The 21,852-nt window shown below is 31.2% G+C and overlaps 1 protein-coding gene across 2 annotated transcripts in view; it reads left to right on the top strand.

Moving 5' to 3' along the window:
• The first annotated feature begins 9,301 nt into the window (after positions 1-9,301).
• LOC134721764 (protein broad-minded-like) overlaps positions 9,302-21,852 on the top strand; it is a 44,439-nt gene continuing 31,888 nt past the window's right edge. The window contains exons 1-11 of one of the 2 annotated variants that reach the window (XM_063584967.1): positions 9,302-9,361; positions 11,306-11,478; positions 12,290-12,445; positions 14,267-14,444; positions 14,722-14,793; positions 15,311-15,436; positions 16,032-16,107; positions 16,781-16,887; positions 17,748-17,809; positions 20,012-20,156; positions 20,771-20,827. In XM_063584967.1, the coding sequence (XP_063441037.1) occupies positions 11,327-11,478; positions 12,290-12,445; positions 14,267-14,444; positions 14,722-14,793; positions 15,311-15,436; positions 16,032-16,107; positions 16,781-16,887; positions 17,748-17,809; positions 20,012-20,156; positions 20,771-20,827 (1,131 nt within the window). In that variant the 5' untranslated portion in view covers positions 9,302-9,361; positions 11,306-11,326. Of the gene's footprint in view, positions 9,362-11,305; positions 11,479-12,289; positions 12,446-14,248; positions 14,445-14,721; positions 14,794-15,310; positions 15,437-16,031; positions 16,108-16,780; positions 16,888-17,747; positions 17,810-20,011; positions 20,157-20,770; positions 20,828-21,852 lie in introns of those variants that run through there. The other variant, XM_063584966.1, reaches the window with a different exon arrangement.

The following is a 21,852-nucleotide window of genomic DNA, read 5'->3' as shown; positions in this document are numbered from 1 at the left end:
TTTCTACTTGTTGTGATTAGTCTAATTAATGTCTTTTATTACAACTTATTAAATTTCCAAATAAAATTTGATCATCTACATTTTTAAACTTTAAATATATTAGTTTTAACTGTTTTGTTGGTTTTTTTTAAATTTTAGAGCATGATAACTAAGAGAGTCAGTTGCCCAATAATTTGATAATTTTGTGTAGGCAATTGTGAGCTAAAAGATACAACAGAGACAGTTGAGTCTGCCTCACATCTTGATTTACATATAGAAATTGACAATGAGGCTCGATTGAAAACAAAACCTAAACGAAAAAGACTTTCCAACTGTGAACTTTTCTTTGTATGTAGCAACATTACAGCGGCGCCTGCATACGGGGAATTTTTTCACATAGTTGATATAATATTTCATGAAGTCCTTCTTAATTTTGAATCATCAATGCTCTTCAACTTTGTACTTGGTTGGCTTTATAAATATTTTGATATGAGCGTCACTGATGAGTCATATGTAGACGAAACGCGCGTCTGACGTACTAAATCATAATCCTGGTACTTTTGATAACTATAACTACTCCTACTATAAAAGGATGTTAAATTTCCTTCCTTGTATGAATTTTCATATCCTCGTTCTTGATACTGTGTTCTCTCTTTCTTGCGTAGCAATCATTTTCTTCGTTGAATGGTTGTTTGATATGCGCTTGGTTGCAGTTGCATCTCATGATTTAACATAAAAAATAAGATAATTCTATCTTGTTCAAGTTGGATTTCACTTTTAAGAAATGTTATATTTCTATTATGAGCAGTGATATTTTGTGTCCTTCTTTTAAGGAAAATTAGTTATTTAGGCATAAATGCATTTAAATATGCTTATTGTCACCAACGCGAATAAAATTCAAGGGCTTTAAAGAGTAATTGCGAAATGTTTGTGTCACATTATCATAAGAGATCCATATCGATTTGCTTATTCATAGTATCAAAAACAAACAAACCTTTTATGTGTTAAATTTGTGATTTTTGGAAATTCTTTACTATAATTTCAATCTAGGTATTGAAGAAGATAATGTTCGCTTCACAAGTATGACTGTATTTTGTGGGTTTGCTGTGTTTTTGGTCATGTTAAATTGATGATTTCATGACATCTACATACTGTCTTCATTTTATTATCTAATGTTAATAAGGTTACATTGATGGCACATCAGTCTAATATACTCAATTCCAACTTAAACATTTTCTCATAAAATATATTTAGCTACATTTTCCCTCTTAATGCAGTGTTTTTAGTTTGCAATTGAGCTGCTCTGATGTCGATGTTTTTTTCTTCTTTTTTGTGTATAAACTGTGAGATATCAGTTACCAAAATTGGAATATACGTTGAGGCTGTTTTGAGATAAAGGATGCATCTAATACAGTTAAATGTGTTTCATATCATCACGGTTTCCATCTAGATATTGACAATAAGGGTCGGATGAAAAAAACTCTAGGACAAAAATTCTTTGCAATTGGAACCTTCTTTTTCCTTGCATCAACATTGCAGCGACTACTGCATACGGAATATGTTTCTTCTACTTAGTACGATATTCCTGGGCATGCATTTCCATGCTTTTCTTGATAGAGGGTTACTGCTCACTCTGAAGCTTTTAGTGTAGATCATAATTAAATGTTTCCTATGAGATATATTTTTTTTTTTACTTTGCCAAAATGAAAATTTGACTATGCTCTTTTCAAAAATATAATAAAGAGGGTGGGTCACCGTGCCATTTTTCATGCTATAAGTCGCTGAAAATTGCATAAATTTGCTTGCTTCAAATGATCATGAAAAAAAACCCCACTTTAGAGCATAAAAAAATTCTATGAGGTAGAATCCTGAAATAAATTGTGAGAAAAAATGGTGTCACCGAACTTGTTTTCTTGCTACAAGTAATAAGAAAAAAAACTATCAGTCCAGTACTAAAAGAGGGACGAAAGATACCAAAGGGACAGTCAAACTCATAAATCTAAAACAAACTGACAACGCCATGGCTAAAAATGAAAAAGACAAACAGACAAACAATAGTACACATGACACAACATAGAAAACCAAAGAATAAACAACACGAACCCTACCAAAACTAGGGGGATCTCAGGTGCTCCGGAAGGGTAAGCAGATCCTGGTCCACATGTGGTACTAAAAGAGTTATAACCTCTTAAATGACTTAGTAGAAAAAAATGATTCTGATACACAAATGTTTGGTATTTGTTTAAATATTTCGAAAATTGCAATACATCAGCAAGTTTTCTTCACATAAATAAACAGTCGAAAAAATAAAATTGCTCAGCTGTCTACAAATTGACAGATTTTAACAAATCACTAGACTGATTGTGTACTGCAATAGTACAATCTATGATGGCGGTATACCATGAATCTACCTTAAACCAACAGTTCCAAGGGTGAAGTTAAAAGTGTCCTTTGTAAATTATGTGCACAATTTGGTTGATTGTTATGCAATTTCTGTTTCATAGATGACAACGGATATGTTCGAATTGTCATAACAACAATTCTTTTCCCTTTTCCCCGAATGTGTCCTACCGAACAAGACTAATCACAGGGTTTATATTAAAAGATGGACGAAAGATACCAAAGGGACAGTCAAACTCATAAATCGAATATATACTGACAACACCATGGCTAAAAATTAAAAGAAAAACAGACAAAAAATAGTGCACATGACACAACATATAAAATTGGACAATAAGCCACACGAAGCCCACCAAACACTGGTGTGATCTCTGGTGCTCCGGAAGGGTAAGTAGATCCTGCTCCACATGTGACACCCGTTGTGTTGCTAATATTATATCAAATCCGCTAAGTCACATTCATGAAAGGAAAGGGGATTGTAGTAACGATGTAAGGAACATATCCGATATCATCTGTGAAACGGTTATTCCATAATGCCCGCGTCACACTGTCCCGATTTGTACGCCGATGGCAACACGATTATGGAAATTTTCAAAATCGGGACTGATCGTATCCAGATCGGGCTATTCGTAGTGCCATCTTTAACCATCGTAGAACCATCGGCCATTTATTCTAGCCTTCGGGGACAACTTCGGGAAGGGTTCTAAATTTTTTAACATGTTAAAAAATCCCCGAAGGTGCGTCCGATGTTGAGGGTTCGTATTGAGTTCGTATCACCATCCTCACCATCGTAATGTCACCGGGAATGCATCTTTGAACATCGTATTGCATTCGCGTTTCCATCGTTTCCATCGGGCAGTTTTGACATTACGATGTCTACACGAATGAATCACGAAGCTACCCGAAGGTCTTACGATGGTAACACGACGTGAAGACCTCGTAATCCCGTCGTGATGCCATCGAATAAAAGTACGAAGGTGACAAGATGGAACTACGACGGCAATAAATCCAGCTAAATGTACTTGGTAATTTTCGCGCTAAAATACATTTAAAGTGCCATGCGCGATATGCACTGGTCAGTCTAATACGACAGTTAAGAAAGACGTTCACAAAACATGGAGCTCATATCATATGATTATATGAGAACAAGAAAAGCGACAGCGTTGTTTCTATTAATTCAAATGGAACAAGAAGAGCAGCTATTACAGGCTCAGGATTTACAAGTAAAATATTATTTTTTGTCAATTTTTCATATCAAGTAACATAATGAAAATCATAAACGCGCCTCTTACACCAACACCGCAGGTACACGTATATAGGGAAAACCGATTTTTCTTCATTATTCTGATTTTTTATATATCGTCTGAGTTGTTGTCACACGTATGTTTACTCCATAACCATTTTGTTTTCTATATGTCATATTTTGCCGCATTTGTTGCTTTCAACATATCCTTCCTTTTGTCTATATTATTATGATATTCTCCTGGAAAGAGCTCTTTTTGAATAAAAGGGATTAACGAACCCATAACCTTACCTTTAAGATAGATCAGTAAACATGGGCATAATTATTGGTGATTATTCAGACTAGTGCACACATTTTACAGTTCAAACAAGGCAATGCCGAGCGTGGCATCCCCTCGTATGTAATATATTGGGGACAAATATGGACACTATAATTGTATATGACACATGCAGAAAATGGTAAATTGAATATGCATATTTTATACATAAACTATTTTTTTTTAAGAAATCAACCAAAACATCCAGTAACTGGAAATACCTTTAATATTGTCTTTTAGAACCAGAAGGTAAAATATGAGCAATTAATTTCCTGTTTAATGTTATTTCAATGAGAAAAAACAAGTCCATCTACATGACCTTGACCTTTGGCCTTGAACGTAAAAAATGTCAGATCATTACAAGGAGGAACAATATACCAAATGTGGTTAAAATCTTTTGAAGATCAAACAATTTAAAACGCGTGATGCCTTCGGCATATAATTTAAATGCATCGTAAGTTGTACACGACGTCTTTTAGACATCGTATGACCATCGCGCCATCATCGTAATCCATCGTGTAGCCTTCCGGCGTGATCCATCGTGTAGGCTTCGGCTGAGATATGAAGCTTAAATACCCGTCTTCGGTTAATCTTCGTATGTCCATCTATTGCTATCGTATATAATTTCGGCACCATCGTATAGACTTCGTTATTCATCGTACTTGCTTCGGTCACTTTTTGGTATTTTAACGAGATCGGGACCAACTTCGTACGAACTTACAATTTTCGCATTCGGGTGTCTATCGTATATAAAAATCGGGACAGTGTGACGCGGGCATAACGATAAGCCAGCTCTTGACGGCTTCTGTAAAATTTACGAAGGGATTATTTTAACTTCACCATTGTGAACTATTGGTTTAATAGCTTCCTTGTGTGCAGCAACCCTCTATCAAGAAAATCAAAAATATAGAAGTAGCACTTTAATCAAATCCAATATGTAATGCTTCTAGACAAAGTTTTGATGAGGGAATGTACGTGGCACAACAACTTACCCAAGTTATCATCAATACACTTTTCCAGTAGTTATACGGTATGGAAAATTATGTTCTATCATTGGAATATGATTTGTTGTACATATAGTGTCTTTTATATTACGAAGCTAGTCTAGATATGTTCAACGAAAATTTGATGAACAACTAAGACTATAAATATTATTCAGTATGGTTACAGAAGCAAAAAGTAAAAACACAAAAATACTGAACTCCGAGGAAAGTTCAAAACAGAAAGTCCCTTATCAAATCGCAAAATCAAAGGATAAAACACATGAAACGAATGGTCAACAACTGTCATATTCTTAATTTGGTACAGGCATTTTCAAATGTAGAAAATTATGGATTGAACTTGGTTTTATAGCGCTAAACCTCTCACTTTTATGACAGTCGCATCAAATAACGTTATTTTTACGACGATGCATCAACAAAACATCGATAAAATAGTCAAAATATGGAGCAGTCATCACTGTGTTACGATCTCAAGGCAAGCAACGAACTTAATGGCGACAACAGTTACACTTTCTACTGTTCTGTATGATCTCCACAAGTGACCAAAATGACACAGACAGCAATTGGTGATCGTATGAACAACGAAAATAGCCTTTACCGCATAGTCAACTATAAAAGCCCCAAAAATATCCAGGCCCAGAAAAAAGTTGGTTTGCAGATAGAATGTCTACATTGCTTCATACCAACCTAAACGTACAAACAATAGTATCACTCAATATTTTCAATAACATTCAGTTTCGTTGATTTGGTGGTAAATTAAAACTATAAAGAAGATGGGGTATGCTCACAGACTTGAAGAAACATCATTATGAACGACAATTAATTTTATGTTTGAAAAATGTATTCAAACAAAGTGTTACGGCAACAAACTCGGTAAGTAATGGCTTATTGGCATGAAAATTCTCCTTAACTAAACTCTAAAAAAAATCCATATCAAGACCATTATCACGGAAACTAATTACAACTTACATGTAGAGGTTTCTATCACACATGGTCGATATTGCTGTTTTTTGTGTCTGATATTTCCCCCGCTCTGATCTTTTGTACGTCTGCTCTATCTATGACGGGAGATGACTATCTGCCGCAAATTGTCTCCAATGCAACTAAGGCAAGAGAATAAGACGTAATAATGAACGTCACAAGATCACTGTGCTTAAACGGCCGTGGGTAACTTAAGTTACCCACAGCCCAAGATGGCGGACTCTAAACTTGTTGAGATGATAGTTGATACGAAATCTACCTTTTGCAACGTTTTTCATGATCTATGTAAATATTGATAGGACTTTTGATTAAAGAAATCACTTACCATCACTTCAAATTTGTTAATTTTGACTTCACTTTAGCGCAAGGACAACTTTTGAAAAATGCATAAGATGTCCGTAACTTATAAGTAAAAAATAATCAGACTGTCCGTAACTTTATTTTCGGATGTGGGTAACTTTTTTTCAAAATTGTTAAAGTTAACAATTTCAACACTTAAAGGACAATAAACACTATCAAACCACTTATATTATTACATAGATGTATGCAATAACAATATGCTTCAAACTAAACAAGAGAAAAGGCAAACTAGAGCGTCACGGATTTTCCGTTAAATTTTTAAAAAAATATTCCCGGGATAAAACGGGATCTTACGGTACGGCGAAATTTATCTAACATTCTTCTAGCTTTATAGATTGTTTACCGATGAGTCCTTGGTCGGTATAGCCGCGGAAAAATTGATATCCTTTCCTTTAAATAATTTCTGAACTGTTAGCCAAAAAAGTATGGTCTCTTCACTATATCTAGTGTGATGTGTTGTTGATTGTGAAAAAAAAAGTGCCAATATCTAGAAATATTGTTGAACAGGATTCAGTTTATGATAGCAATAAAAGTAGATTTAAAATATTCTAAAAGTGTCATTGACCTAAGGGATTTAATAAGATCGGGTGTCAAATAATACACATCTTCTTGACAGGTTTGGACTGATTCATCTATGTATTTCTGCTAAGAATTGACCTCCGAACTTGTTCTTTTAAGGTCATTTTCATATGTTCACTATTAATGCAATTTCTACAGTTGGAAATGGTGAGATTTATAACCTGCATGTCATGATTTATCATCTAAAACTTAAGCAGTTAACAATCTATAAAGCCAGTAGAATGTAAGGTGCATTAATTTTGCCGTACAATTTTCTACATAAGAAAATGCCTGTACCAAGTCAGGAAAATGGCAGTTGTTATCTAATCGGTTGAGCTTTGGATTTTTCCATTTTAAAAGGGACTTTCCTTTTTGAATTTTCTTCAGAGTTCAGTATTTTTGTAATTTTACTTTTTAATGCCTGTACCAAGGCAGGAATATGACCGTTGTTTTCCATTCGTTTGGTGTGTTAACTTGAGCTTTTGGCTTTGCCATTCTGTAAAGGACTTCCCGTTTGAATATTTCTAGGAGTTCGATATTTTTTTTATTAATCATTTCTTTGTTTTTATAATTACATCTACGAATAAAGATTCTTTGAAAGTTACCGACATCATGCTAAAGTTACGGACATCCCTATTGGTACAAGGAAAAAAGTTACGGACAAGTTGTTTTGAAGTTACGGACATCATAAGTGTTTTGGAAAATCGTGCTGTAATCGTTTATTTTGTAGTTACAAACCACGTTTTACATTGCAAAGTTTCCCTTAAAGATTTATATAACTTTTTAATTACTGAACATTTCTTTTGTATGCATGGTATTGTAATTATATAGGAGCAAACTTCCTAACCGAAGCCAGGCGGCTCCATCTTGGGCTGTGGGTAACTTAAGTTACCCACGGCCGTTTAAGCACAGTGAAGATTAGATCGTGGGTTTTAATTCTCGCTTTTCTACTGTGGTATTGCTTTACATTAAATAGATAGATACGGATATAATGGGGAATATTTGAAAACATATATTATCCATGTAATACACTTTATTTAGTTTGAACTGACTTAAATCTCTTATATTTGCAAGACTATTGATAATCCATAAAAGTTTTGATGTTAATGATACGATTATACAGACTTATATACTTATATGTATTTCATTGGTTCAATCGAAAATATTTTTAAAATTTTCATATTCTCAAAAAAAGTACCAGACTGGGTTATGAAACGGACAAACTTATCCCCCGGCTATCACTAAAAATATTGAATAGTTGTTTGTTAACATGGAAATAGGAAATAACGTTTGACTTATATTCCGCTTAGATTTTTCAACGACCATTTATTATTAGATAGGAAAATTTGTGTTTGATAAGATTGTGTGGAAGTGTAGCTATAGTGTTGAGAGTTGAAAATTAAAAACTATCAACCGAAATAAAACGACCATCAAAAAACGTAGATACTTGGAGACAGTATTTTTTTTTGGCCCTCCCCCTTTTTTTCAAAATCAGTTATTATTGTTTGTTTGGAGCTCTCTATATAATATATCTCTGTGACCGCTGTGGAGTCTTTAGTCTTTAGAAGTGTTAACTTGACACTATAATCTCTCTGTAATTTGAATCACACTGGTAAATTTACGTCACTTTTGTATAAAACTCATTGGTACATTTGTATTTATGATGTGGCACTGCAGAAAAAAAATATATAACTAAATAAATAATTAAATAATTATTACCAAAAAAAAAAAATTAAAATTGAAAAAATAATTAACCCTTATAAAACCTTAACTATCTATTTTGTGAACCTTCCAGTATCTTTAATAAAGACCCCTAACAAAGGTTGATCGAATATCTTCTATGTGATGTTAGTAATTATCATTTTCTGTTGTTGCTAACAATACTTCAGATTCAAGTGTTAGTTTTGCTGTTATTTTTGTTTGGAAAAAGGGGGAGGGCAAAAAAAAAAGATTGACCTATCCCAAGTACTTACGATAGTAAACTTGGAATTGATAGTAAATAGAAAATTAAAATATTTTAGTATATTTATGTTGTAAATATTGAAAAGTTAATCGTGAAAAACCCCCCCAAAAAACCCAACAGAGTTTGGAAAAAGGGGGAGGGCAAAAAAAAGATTGTCCTATCCCAAGTACTTATGTCAAAAGCACGTAATTTATCTACCTCTCTAAAGAATTGTTTACACCTGAGACTGTTATAGTAGTCTCAGTTTACACTAAAAAAAATATCAATTTGATAATTCGACTTTTTCATGTTTTTTCCCCCACAAATTATGACCTGTTGCATGTACAATAAATATTAACATACATGATTGTGACTTAAACTTTACATCTATTTCTTATTTTTAAACACTCTGATAAAAAGAGTAAATCTCTAATGTTATAATTTCCCCTATCAGATCCTCTGATGCTGATTGACAACCAAATTCTATAAAATAAATTTTCATTGGTCAAAAGTTTGCTATTAACCAATCAGCACAGTCCTTTGAAAAGAAGTTTAGGAACATTTTCAATATGGCGGAAATTGTAAACAATATTTTATTTCCCATTTAAAATTGGCAATTTTATACTTATCAGACTGTTTTTGATCTACATCAATTGATTAATTCTTTTAACACTCACTTGAAAAGTAGTATTAGGATTTTATTAGCAGGGAAAAAGTTCTCATTAATCTATTACTAGCTGTCTCATGAAGCCCCCATGACATGTTATGATCTGTTATCAGGTTATGCCATAGCGCATACCCTTTGCATGCATTTTCATGAAGTGGGACGAAATACAAATAAACTATTGAAATAGTCCAAGCCTTATCCCCTTGGAAATATCTGTTTAATATATCTTATGAAGCACAATTGAAATATAGAAGTGATAACAAACAATTTTAGCAGTAGGTCTTTTCACCAGCGCACACCACAAACACCCCTACAATTATTTTTTTTGTCTTCTATTGTTATTAATGTGACCTAAAAATAATACGAGGAAGATACTCTGGTACCTTAAATGCAAGCTTTATACCATGACATTGTCCTATATAGTGATTGATTGTTGGTAAATGCTTAATGTCCGCTGGCAAATATTTCATGCATGTTTAGGACAGCCACGGAACAACAGAAAATTTACAGATCTGACATATTTGGGCTGATATTTAGACAAATTATATATACAAGCACAAGCAAGTTAATAAAGTATTTGTATACACACATAATGTGATACAGAAATATAGAGATGAATCAGAAGAAGTTTTTCTTTATACAAATGTTTTGATTAAATTGCATGATTATCGACTTTAACATAAAAATGAAGCTCATATATATATAAAAATCTAGAAATTGATCAAATGAAACATATTTTAATTTATTTTATTGTTTAATTGTATATAACCAAGTTGTTTTCTTTGTTGTTGGTGGTATTTTTGGTGTTAAATGGTGAAAAGACCCTCCCCAATTTAAAACCAAGATAAATTAAGCCAATAATATAAAATAAAGCAAAAATATCCTTATCTCAATGATATTTGTGCTATTAAGAAGGCATTTTGACGTCATAATTTCCAATAAAAAGTAGGCATAGTATGAATTCTTAATGTTCAATTGACATTGTATAGTACGAAAACAAATGATCATATGTGAAGTCGAGCATTCCATTCCTTTAGAAAAGATAAAAATCTAATGCATCAAATATTTAATGAAAAACATTTTTACTACGTTTGTTTACAAAAAAATATTATTGTGGTAAAAACCAATAATTATCCAATGCATGTATTTTTGCTATTGTTTTCTGCTGTAAATTACATTACAAAGCTTCTAGGTAGATTTTGTCAGTAAGGCCGTTAAGAAGTATTATGTGTATGAACTCGATCAAACTATCAATATGTGATGGAATATTAATTACACAATTAAAATTATTTGGCTTTTGATTTTTACACACAAAAAGGATGATTAAAAATCAGTGATCTGAAGGTTATGTAGCAAAATAAATACTCAGACTTTTACCTTATACTAAGCATTGGCATTATTTTGGTCTCAAATTGTAAAGAACGAAATATAGAATCTGCTTATTTTGGTAAAGACCTTTTATGAGCTCTTGAAGTCTTCTTTGAAAAGAAATGTGGGTAACATGGGGAAAATATTTTACCAAGTGCATGTAAAAATCTTAGGAGTCCAAAAGAAATCCGGAAAAGAAATCCCTCAACTGAAATAACTAACTTCAATTTAATATGTATTGAATATAATTATTTCTTGAAGAATTCTTTTATTAAATATTCAATTTTAAATAATTGGAAATGAATTAATTCTGTCTATCCCTTTAACTCAATTTTCACATGCATTTATTATCATTCAGATAGGACAGTACATATACCTTTCCTCTTTTGGTATATCACATATTTTTGAAATTGCTGCTCAATCATTTAAATTGTTCAGTACATTATAAATTATTGAAACTCTTATTTAAAAGATATATTTGTTTTTCCAGAGTAGACACAGTATTTAGATAATGTCGTGGAAAGGTTTGGAGGGTGAAGATTTGGTCCAGAATCTGAGACAACTGGTTATTAGTTTTGAACCTCAGATAAGAGAGGCTGGGACTGTTGACCAATCAGAAGAAGCATTGTATCATCTAGAGGAAAATGATGAACATTTCCATAGGTCAGATATAATTATTGTGAATTTAGTGAACTTTTGAGTCATTTTTTTGGATCATCTTTTGCTAAAAGCAATGATGACAGAAAGTGGTTTGTTATGCATGATCCTCATATCTGTCAAAGTAAATTGATTAAAATTGGTTACAGTCAGGTTGACCAGTCTGAATGTTTTTTGTAGTTTTTATAAAACTTCATTAAATCTTTGGTTATCTATCTTTACCCCAGCATCATATTTCATGCAACATTTTTATTTTAATTCTTGTCATAAATGCTCCCAGCTAGAGTATATATAACCTTATAGAGTAAATGTAAATCGAAAGCTATCTTTTCTTCTTGATAAAGAAAATCTTGATATTTGTATTACATTTGCTCTATAAGATTATATAAATATACATATTATTCAACATTGTTGTTTATAGATTTGATAAAATCAATGAATTCATAGTCAATTTATAATCAAGGCTGATTATACAATGTACATGTAATTTAAAACAAAATATTTATTGACTCATGGAATATCATTTATGTTCAGACTATTTATATTGTGATTTTTATATAAAAAGAAATAGAATTGATAAGAACAAAGGCAAAATAATAAATATACTGTAATAATTTTTAAGTCATTAAACACTGCTACGAAAAAAAGTTACAGATATTTTTGTTATTTGGGAAACAGTAAAAACATGAATGTAAGTTTTTGGTTTAAATTATTTATTAACCTTTTGATACATTTCACTTACTTATATTTGATAAGAAATAAATGTTCAGAATAGAGGTATGGTGCATCATATTTGATCTGGTAATTTATTTTACAGACATGAATTTGTTAAGGTGTTAAGAAGAAAAATAGAAGACATTATTGGTCCACTGGCAGAAGAAGAAATAGAAAGATTTGAGTCTAGTATACATGATTCCAATGGACAAGAGACGCTCATCAACAAAATCACAGATAAAATACTTCACTCACGACAGTATGTAGTAAAATTAATAGCCAGATACAAACAAAGAAATTTGAAATATTGAATTTGTTTATAAAATGCTGTGATGTTGATATTAATAAAAACTGACCCCTCTTTAGGCCATCAACAAAATAAAACCCCTTTTATGACTTTGAATTCCACTTTATCTTTACTATAATTGTATTCTGTAAATTATTTTAGGGTTTGGTAGCTGTTAGATGTTAGATGCATACATGTATATTGCTTTAAGTTAATGAGAGATTTATTAACGATATGTTGATACATGTACCTAAGCTGTCATGTAAAGTATTTCCATTTTACAAATAGGTGATGGTGCCCTTTTATTTTGACTGCTGTCAGCACATGACTTAGTTGGAACACTGTTAAATACATTTTATAATTGAACCATTCAATTTTTAGAAAAAAAACGTAATGAAAAGTTAAAACTAAAATTGAGAATGGAAATGGGGAATGCATCAAAGAGACAACAACCCGACCATAGAAAAAACAACAACAGAAGGTCACCAACAGGTCTTCAATGTAACGAGAAATTCCCACACCCGTAGGTGTCCTTCAGCTGGCCCATAAACAAATACATACTAGTTCAGTGATAATGAATGCCATACTAATTTCCAAATTGTACGCAAGAAACTAAAATTAAAATAATACAAGACTAACAAAGACCAGAGGCTCCTGACTTGGGACAGGTGCAAAAATGCGGCTGGGTTACACATGTTTATGAGATCTCAACCAGGGTTGGCAAAGTATTACCCGCCCGGGAATTCCCGGGTGGGAAAACCCGGGTTTTCCCGGGCTGGGCAATACTCTCAGAAACGGGAATACTGGGCATTACTGGGCAATATGATTTTTTTAGCTTATTTTAACACAAAATAGTAAAATCTTGGTGTAGTTTTATAGTATTACAGCTAAATATATACTTTTATACAGATAACCATTGACAGTCATTTCTAAAATAAAGAAAGATTCAATTTCATTCCTTTCTATGTAGACAGTATACAAGATTTGCACATTTAAGGAAACCTTGTTAATTACCAAGCAATGTTTCAATATTAATCCATACTTTGAAAGGAAAAAAAACATTGCAATATATTAGTGCATTGTAAATTTCGAATGTTTTACATTCATATTGCTCACCCTAGGGAGTCATGCCATTAAAACTTATAGAATTGAAAGGGCTGATTATTGTTACATAAACAAATCAGCATTTTAATCTGAATAATTACTTACTAATTAGTGACAGTACATAGACATTATTTAAATATAATTTTTCTTACATGTTATTGTTAATCCTTAAAAGGAGTTATATAAATATTTATTTAAAAAAAAACAATTTTTGCTTTATATTTACAGTTTTACCGTTCCAGACAAACAAATAAGGTTGTTTATATATCTTGAATGTATAACATTTGTGTTTGATCACTGAATTCTCTATAAAATTCTGACCAGTATTTCATATTACCCTGTATTGCCCAGTATTATCCACTAAAACCCAGTAAAACCCGGGTTTTCCCAGTATTACCCACTGGGCTGGGCAATACTCATAAAACCCGGGTTTTTGCCAACCCTGATCTCAACCCTCCCCCTATACCTCTAGCCAATGTAGAAAAGTAAACGCATAACAATACGTACATTTAGAATTCAATTCAAGAATTTCAAGTCCATTTCACAATGTTTACTTTGAATAAAAAAAGCCCAAAAAATTAAAATTTTGGTTAAATCTCCTGATTAATCTTTTTTCCAGTTATAATACTTTGTCAAAGAAGTTACGGGGTAATGTGCAGGGTGCTGTTGATGAATAAATCTTTTTTTCAGTTATAATGACCTGTCAAAGAAGTTACGGGGTAATGTTCAGGGTGCTGTTGATGAATTGATAAGGAACTTTGATGCTGAGTTTGGTGGTAATAGTCATCATGAGACTACAGATCATCCAATACGAAGGTCATACATGAGTGATGAAGATGATGAATCTTGTGGCAGTTCTTTTGGTCAGGTAACATAGGTTTATTTTTCTGAATTTCTTTTATTTTCTTAAATATTGAATTCTTGACTATGAAGTGGTAGCAATTTTTATAGACCCAACAACACCTATCTCAAAAATATTTCTGATGAAATTAGCCTGATTTGAAAATTTGCAATGTACCAGCCTATTTAAATTGAAGGCAAAGGGGAATGATAAAATAGAATGATTTAGCACATTATTAAGTTATTGAACTTTTGTGTTAATACCCTTATTTGTATGATATAACTTATTATTTGATATTTTCTAGGGTATGTTTTTCAACAACCATGAAATAATGCAGCAAGTGGCAGAGAAGATGAGTCGCCACAGAGATAATGTGGTAAGATTAAAGGCATCTTTAGTAATAATTCACTATTTTAAACATCACTTCTGATTTCTGTAATACAAAGTGTAATTTACCAATATGCAGGTATTCAGCATCAAGTTCTTTATTTAGGAAATGTTGCTTTTTTGCCATTATATTTTGGAAAGATTCATAAATACATAATGGACAAACAAAGCAGAATAAAAACTAAACTAATTTTTAGGAGTCGGCACATGTTAAAAGTAGTCAAAACACAAAAATAATGCTTTTATGTTCTGTGGAAAATATTTCTTGTTGCACTTTCAAGGGATTTTTATTTAACAATCTTAGCATTTATGTATGATTAAAAAACATATTGATGTAAATTCAGAGTTTATTGCGAAAAATGTTGAAACTTTAAATATGAATTAAACATGAATTTTCGCAATGTCACAAAAATTAAAATCTTATTTTAGTCTTAAATGATAAATTTGCAATAACAGGCAATAGTTTGATTTCATTATATTTAAATGTTAATTGACTTTAATTTTAGGTACGAGTAGAAGCATTGCAGACTCTGAATCAGAACTTGCCAGCAGACTTCATCAGCAGTGATCATTGGCCAACAATGAAACGTCATCTCATAGACGCTCTGGATGAATCCAATGTACAAATTATGGTACGAGCATTAAACTGGAATACAACTATTTACACATTAATCAGACAGAAAATGTCTTTGCACCTGCAAAGTGGAAAGGGATTAATATAAGTTGTAATACTTGTTTCCCAATCCACTATAAATAAATATGTTTAAACTAATCAGACAGAAAAAGAATCAAGAGATGTTTTAATAAATCTTGCAAATCACTTTCCCTGAAATATATTAACTAAAAATACATTTTTTGGGGGAGTATTTGAATTATTTACTCGTAAAAGTAAAGACATACATCATACTTATGCATTTATGTTTAATTTTTTAAGTTTGCAGGTTATTTCAGCATGAAATTGCTGTCTCTTGAATTACGATAATATATTTGAAAAAAAAAATTTAGATGTCTTTAAAATTGTTAAAATGAAGACTATGGATAAAGTTGATTTGTTTGTTAAGACTGAAGAAATTATATATTTTGCATCTAAAATGCATTCATTTCTTAATAGTACAGCATAGGTTAATAAAAATAAGAACATTGTAGATTTGAACAGAAAAGAATTGAATTCTACAATGTAAAATTACAGGTAATATGTTAGTTACTTATATATTGTTTTAATTTCAGCATTTGAGTACCAAATTTATTACAAGAGCTTTCACCAACACATCACCACAGACGAGAGAAGTCTATACATTATTAGGTTGGTATTAGTAATTCATCAATAATTTAATGAAGTGAAGATAAGGGGAAGTAATACAGTGTTGATCATATTTTTCTGAAGAACTACTAATCAAAAATTTGTGATCAAGCTTCATGTGAACATACTTCACTAGTACTGTGTGATTAGTTTTTACATCCATTCCTGTTTTTTACCAAAAAATACATCATTAATGAGCTTTTGAAATGAAACATTATTTCTGTCATTAAGTTTTATTTGACCTTATGCATATATATCAGAGCTTTAAACTGAAATCAATTACTAGGAAAAAGTTATAGAAAATTTGAAATTCTTAATATTCAACTGTTTTCCCCCCAATTCAATATACAGTAACCTATTGGTATTTTAAATGTCATAATTTCACCAAAAATAACAATCAATGTAAAAATCTAGTGGCATGCCTGAGCAGTGAGAGATCCTCTTCTTCATCAAAATACTCTATATCCAGTAATATCAATTGTCTTAATTTTTACAGAAGACATTCTACCTTGAAATCATTATTAAAGAATTTATTATTCCCCTTACACAAATATTTTACTGTCCTTTTTAACTGGACTGTAGAAAGTTTTGAAATAGGAACAATTGACTCTGAACGGTGAAATAAACTTTTGTAAATTTCCTTTACATGAAATAACAATTGTATTTTATTTTACAGTTGAATTCTTGATTTCCCAGTTCAATGCAAAGAAGGGAAACAACATACCAAATATAAAAAGTGGATTAGACTTCACAAATCCTGAAAATGTCAAATTAATGAAAGCTGTAAGTATATTAGGCAAAAATTAACTGTATATGAAATGTGAAATAATTTGATGTCTTGAGTATATATTGTCATAGATCTTTCTTTATATCAAAGCAATGCAGTACAGAGTGTTTTGAAGCCAGAACTAAAAATAAAACAAAGTTGATTAAAAATTAACATCACTGAAATGTGGACCCTAAAATTAAAGAAGGAAATGAAATAGAATAATGTGCATTCATTTGTGCTAATATACATTTCAACTTTAAACTACTGTTGATTCATTACTATTGAGGAGATACTAATTTTAGTTGATTTTGTGGGAAACAGTAAACCACGAATTTAAATGTTAAACAAAGTTCATTTTTTTTTATAAGTTTGTATAGAGACTATGGCAAAAACAACAAAATCAAATATCCATGAAAATTCTTTTTTTCCTCTGAAATCATGAAAATTGGAACCACACATATACAGGACATGCAGATGTTCCAACTTATAATTTAATCGTTGTGACCAAAACAAAACTACACAAACAACTATTCATAAATCATCCCTCACATATCTTTAGTGAAGAAAAATTGATAGCAACCATAAGTTACACAAATATATATGAAGATGAAATATTGATTATTTTGGTACTGTTGATTAACATTAAAGCCTTTTCAGTTATTTTAATTTTGGAACACAATGGGTCCCAACTAAAAAACTTGAAAGCTTTAAATGTAACATTAATTATTGTTAAGAAAAATAATTTCTAATTCCTTTAATTTGATTTTATTTGTGAACTGAAGGTTACAAAGATAATCTGAAAAAGCATTTTATTTAGATGTTTGCGTAAGTAAAAAACAATAGGATAATGTATTACTTTTTTTAATTATTTCAGTTCCGTTTATTAAATGAGTTCCAACAAGAAACCATAAACTATTGGATAAGATATCCTGACAGGTTAGTGAATACATATAGAATAATGGCATTTTTGTTTTTGATGCTGAGTTTTCAGCAAGAATATCAAGCAAGCATGCCAGGGCGAGTTGATAGTCCAGCTGATAGGGTCAGTATTAAAAAATAAAATGCCACTATTCTTTTTATCAGCAATTTGTGTTAACCTAAATGGTTATTTTGGTTGAGAACAGGGTTTCCCCTGGGTCAATTATTTTTTTCGCCACCTCTTTCGCCAAAACAATATATTTTTCGCCACTTTATTATTTTTTTCGCCAAATAACATAACTATATTTTTCGTTTAAAATTTACATTTTTTTTTAACCCCCCCTTCCCCCCTTTCCCTTGAATAAGATGATTTTGCCCATTGTGTCTATGATTATGCTCTCAAACTTATTTAAGAGTTTACATGTTAATGAATAAACACTAAACATTTACTTTAAAACAATAGATTTTTTTAATTTAAAAGAGAAAACTATTCATTGTATTTTAAACAACTTTTCTGATTGATTTGGCCACTATACTTTTAATAATAAAGAAGATATACGTCCTGGAATATAACAAAATTAATGGACATGTTTTGATTATATAATACCAGTATAGGTCGTAGGGCAAGTTTCTTTAAAAGAAAAATACTGATGTTCCCTTTTGTACTAAGAAGATTTTTTTACAACAAAACAAAAGGTTTTATCACATGAAATTGATCCCTCGTTTCATGTGTAGTCATTACATTGAAGGGCTACTCTCATTCGAGCCAACCTTTTGGATACATTTCTTCATAACGACAGTTTTCTTTCCTTGACCATCGTAAATGAAAAAGTTGAGACCTAAAACTAGGCCTGAAACGCGTGTGTCACTCAAACGACTTTAAAAACGTCTTCCTAATCAATTACCGATATTTAAGTCAAAGGATAATTAAAGTTTTAAATCCGAGATTTTTCTTGCTTTTGGACATTTTTCATCACAACAACAGCTTTCTTTTCTAAACTATTTTTATAAGCGGCGGAGACGTCAAAAGTTTGCTTCAAACACTTGGTCGCAAAGTGGTAAATAAATTCTGTATGTGACATTTAGCAGAAGCCATTTAACAATATCATTTTGTCAAACAATTCAATCAACACCTTTATTATTATAGTCCTTTGTTGTCGATAGCTATAAAATGCAATCAGCTGATTATTGATTTTCTGTCTAAACCTTAATGAGGTCAAGGTGAATTCCGAGTATTGTCTGATCGGGTAAAGTCCGAGAAACTCGAAAAAAGTAAATAAACAAGATGGAGGAAAATAAATCGTTCTATATATTTCTTTCGCCAAATTCTTTCGCAAATGACGAATTTTTATCGCCACAATTATTAATTTTTCGCAAATTGCGAAAATGGCAACCGCCAGCGGAAACCCTGGTTGAGAATATGAAGTATAATGAAATAGCTAGTAAATCTACTTTTTTTTAACACATACACAACGTTTGGATAGTTGTATGGCTATATGAATGAAGTTGTGTGCACTGCATTGATAAATTGACACAGATGAACTTCAGCTGACAGCATGTGACATTTCTGCACTGATACATGACGTCATTGTCTAATATTTTAGAGTATCAAGTCCTGTCCATGATCTTAAAAATATAAGGCAGTAAAATCAAAGACAAGATGTAAAAATTATTGATGAAATATCCTATCAAGTGTGTGAACAATTTATACTAGCAGATAAGTTATAAATAATTTTCATACAACAAATAACTATAAAAGGAAATGTAAAATTTGAAATTGCCAACATTTTGGTATATAGAGTTTAGATCTGCATCTCATGTCAGACTAATGACTAAACAAAACAGCTGATGTCTAGAGACTGTTTTCTTGAATTGAAATTTGATTTTAAGTATGAACCTTTTATGTTTTAATTGATCAAAGTCCAAATAGAGATGAATAAATCAATGTTTGAACGCAAACATAAAAATATAGCGAATTAGTTTTCCATGTAACTTTTATGTTTAAAAATGACAAAAATCATTGTATTTTTCCTTAACTGTGACCTGTATAAAATAAATAAGGAGTTAAAAATGAAATTATGAAACAGAGATAACTAAATTATTATATGATAAATTTCTTTTTATGTAACAATCAGTAGCAGATATGAATATTTTTAGCTATTACTTTTTAAAAAAATACTTGATTTCCATGATGATAAACGTTCCCTACTTATTTTTCAGATATTTGGAAGAGATAATTGAGAGTACATTAACTTTATATGCTATAAATCAGAATGGGAGCCAAGGTGGATCTTCACTTCAGTTATCACCCGTACATTTTATAGCATTAATAGATCCAAAGGCACAATGGTTTATCAAATGGATGGTTTGTAATATAGGGATTTTTTACATCCTTTATTTTTTTTAAGTGGATAAATGAAATGCTCTTTAATTTTTGTACATTCAATTTTATTTTTGGTCACATTTGTTTTTGAACTTCATATTTAATTAGGATTCAATAAAGTCTGAAATTTTTTTAGTAAATTAATGCAGTAATTACAAACAATAACATATTGTTTTCATGTTAAAAGTGAGGTGCATAGTAGGAAAACATACGTTAATGTTGTGAATACAAGCAGATGTGGGATAGAAAGCACCCAAACAACACAATAATACTACAAATGACCTTTTGAAGTAGTCATACAGTCTTCAACAATAGGCAGTTATCTATATTGTACATCTAGCTCTTGATACCCAGAGTCTAAGCAAAATGTACAAAAAAAAATGAAAGGGATAAGTAAAATCTGCCAAAACCACTATTCAATTATTATCAACAAAACATTTTACAACATTATTGTTAAAAAATAACTAATGACAACTACTCGTAAATAAGGCATATTACATATTGAAGGAGAAAACTTGTTTAGACAGTACAGTTTGTTTATTAATTTTTTTATATACATAATTTGTATCCATAGTAATGACTGTATATTTTTGAAGCATGGAAACTACAGTAGACAATGTCTTCTTAGAATGTTGGAGAAATATAGACCAATAGTAAGTATAATAAAACTGTGTATACCAACATAGTGGTTTACTTTTTCAGGGTTCCCCCTGGGTCAATTATTTTTTTCGCCACCTCTTTCGCCAAAACAATATATTTTTCGCCACTTTATTATTTTTTTCGCCAAATATATTTTTCCTTTAAAATTTTCTTTTTTTCCAGCAACCCCCCTAAATAAGAAGTGTTTTTTTTTACAACAAAACGAAGAATCTTATAACTTGGAATTGATCCCTCGTGTAAGGTGTAGTCATTACATTGAAGGGTTACTCTCATGCCAACCTTTTGAATAGATTTCTTCATAACGACAGCCGTTTTTCTTTTCTAGACCATCGTAAATAAGTAAAACTATATGCTTGAAACACCTGTGTTACGACTTTGAAGTACCCACTCAAATCAATGATCTATATGAAAGTTAAATGATAAAGTTTAAAATCAGAGACCTTTCTAGCTTTTGAACATTTTTCGTCATAACAATAATTTTCTTTTCAAAAGAAAGCGTTAATTTTGCTTCGACCACGTGTGTCACAAAGCGGTAAATAAATCCCTTTTGAGACATGTGACAGAAGCCATTTAACCATATCATTTTGTCATATCATACAATCAACACCTTTATTAATTAGTCCTTTGATGTCGACAGCTATAAATGCAATCTGCTAATTTTTGATTTTCTGTCAAAATCTCAAGGTGAATTCCGAGTATTGTCTGATCGGTAAAGTCAGAGAAACCCGAAAAAAGTAAACAAACAAGATGGCTGAAAATAAATCGTTATATATATTTCTTTCGCCAATGACGAATTTTAATCGCCACAATTATTATTTTTTCGCAAATTGCGAAAATGGCGACCGCCAGCGGAAACCCTGCTTTTTCAAATTGTGACTTGCATTAGAGAGTTACTTATACCACATCTTCTTATATCTATAAACTGATTGAGCAGGGTAAAATGAATTAAACAATATCTCATATCTCATATTTAATGCCATCTATATATTTCATGCGATAATCCTTTGTCTATTTGATA

The sequence above is a fragment of the Mytilus trossulus genome, chromosome 6 (assembly GCF_036588685.1).
Source record: "Mytilus trossulus isolate FHL-02 chromosome 6, PNRI_Mtr1.1.1.hap1, whole genome shotgun sequence".
Classification (NCBI taxonomy): domain Eukaryota; kingdom Metazoa; phylum Mollusca; class Bivalvia; order Mytilida; family Mytilidae; genus Mytilus; species Mytilus trossulus.
This window is presented reverse-complemented; position numbering and strand designations above follow the sequence as displayed.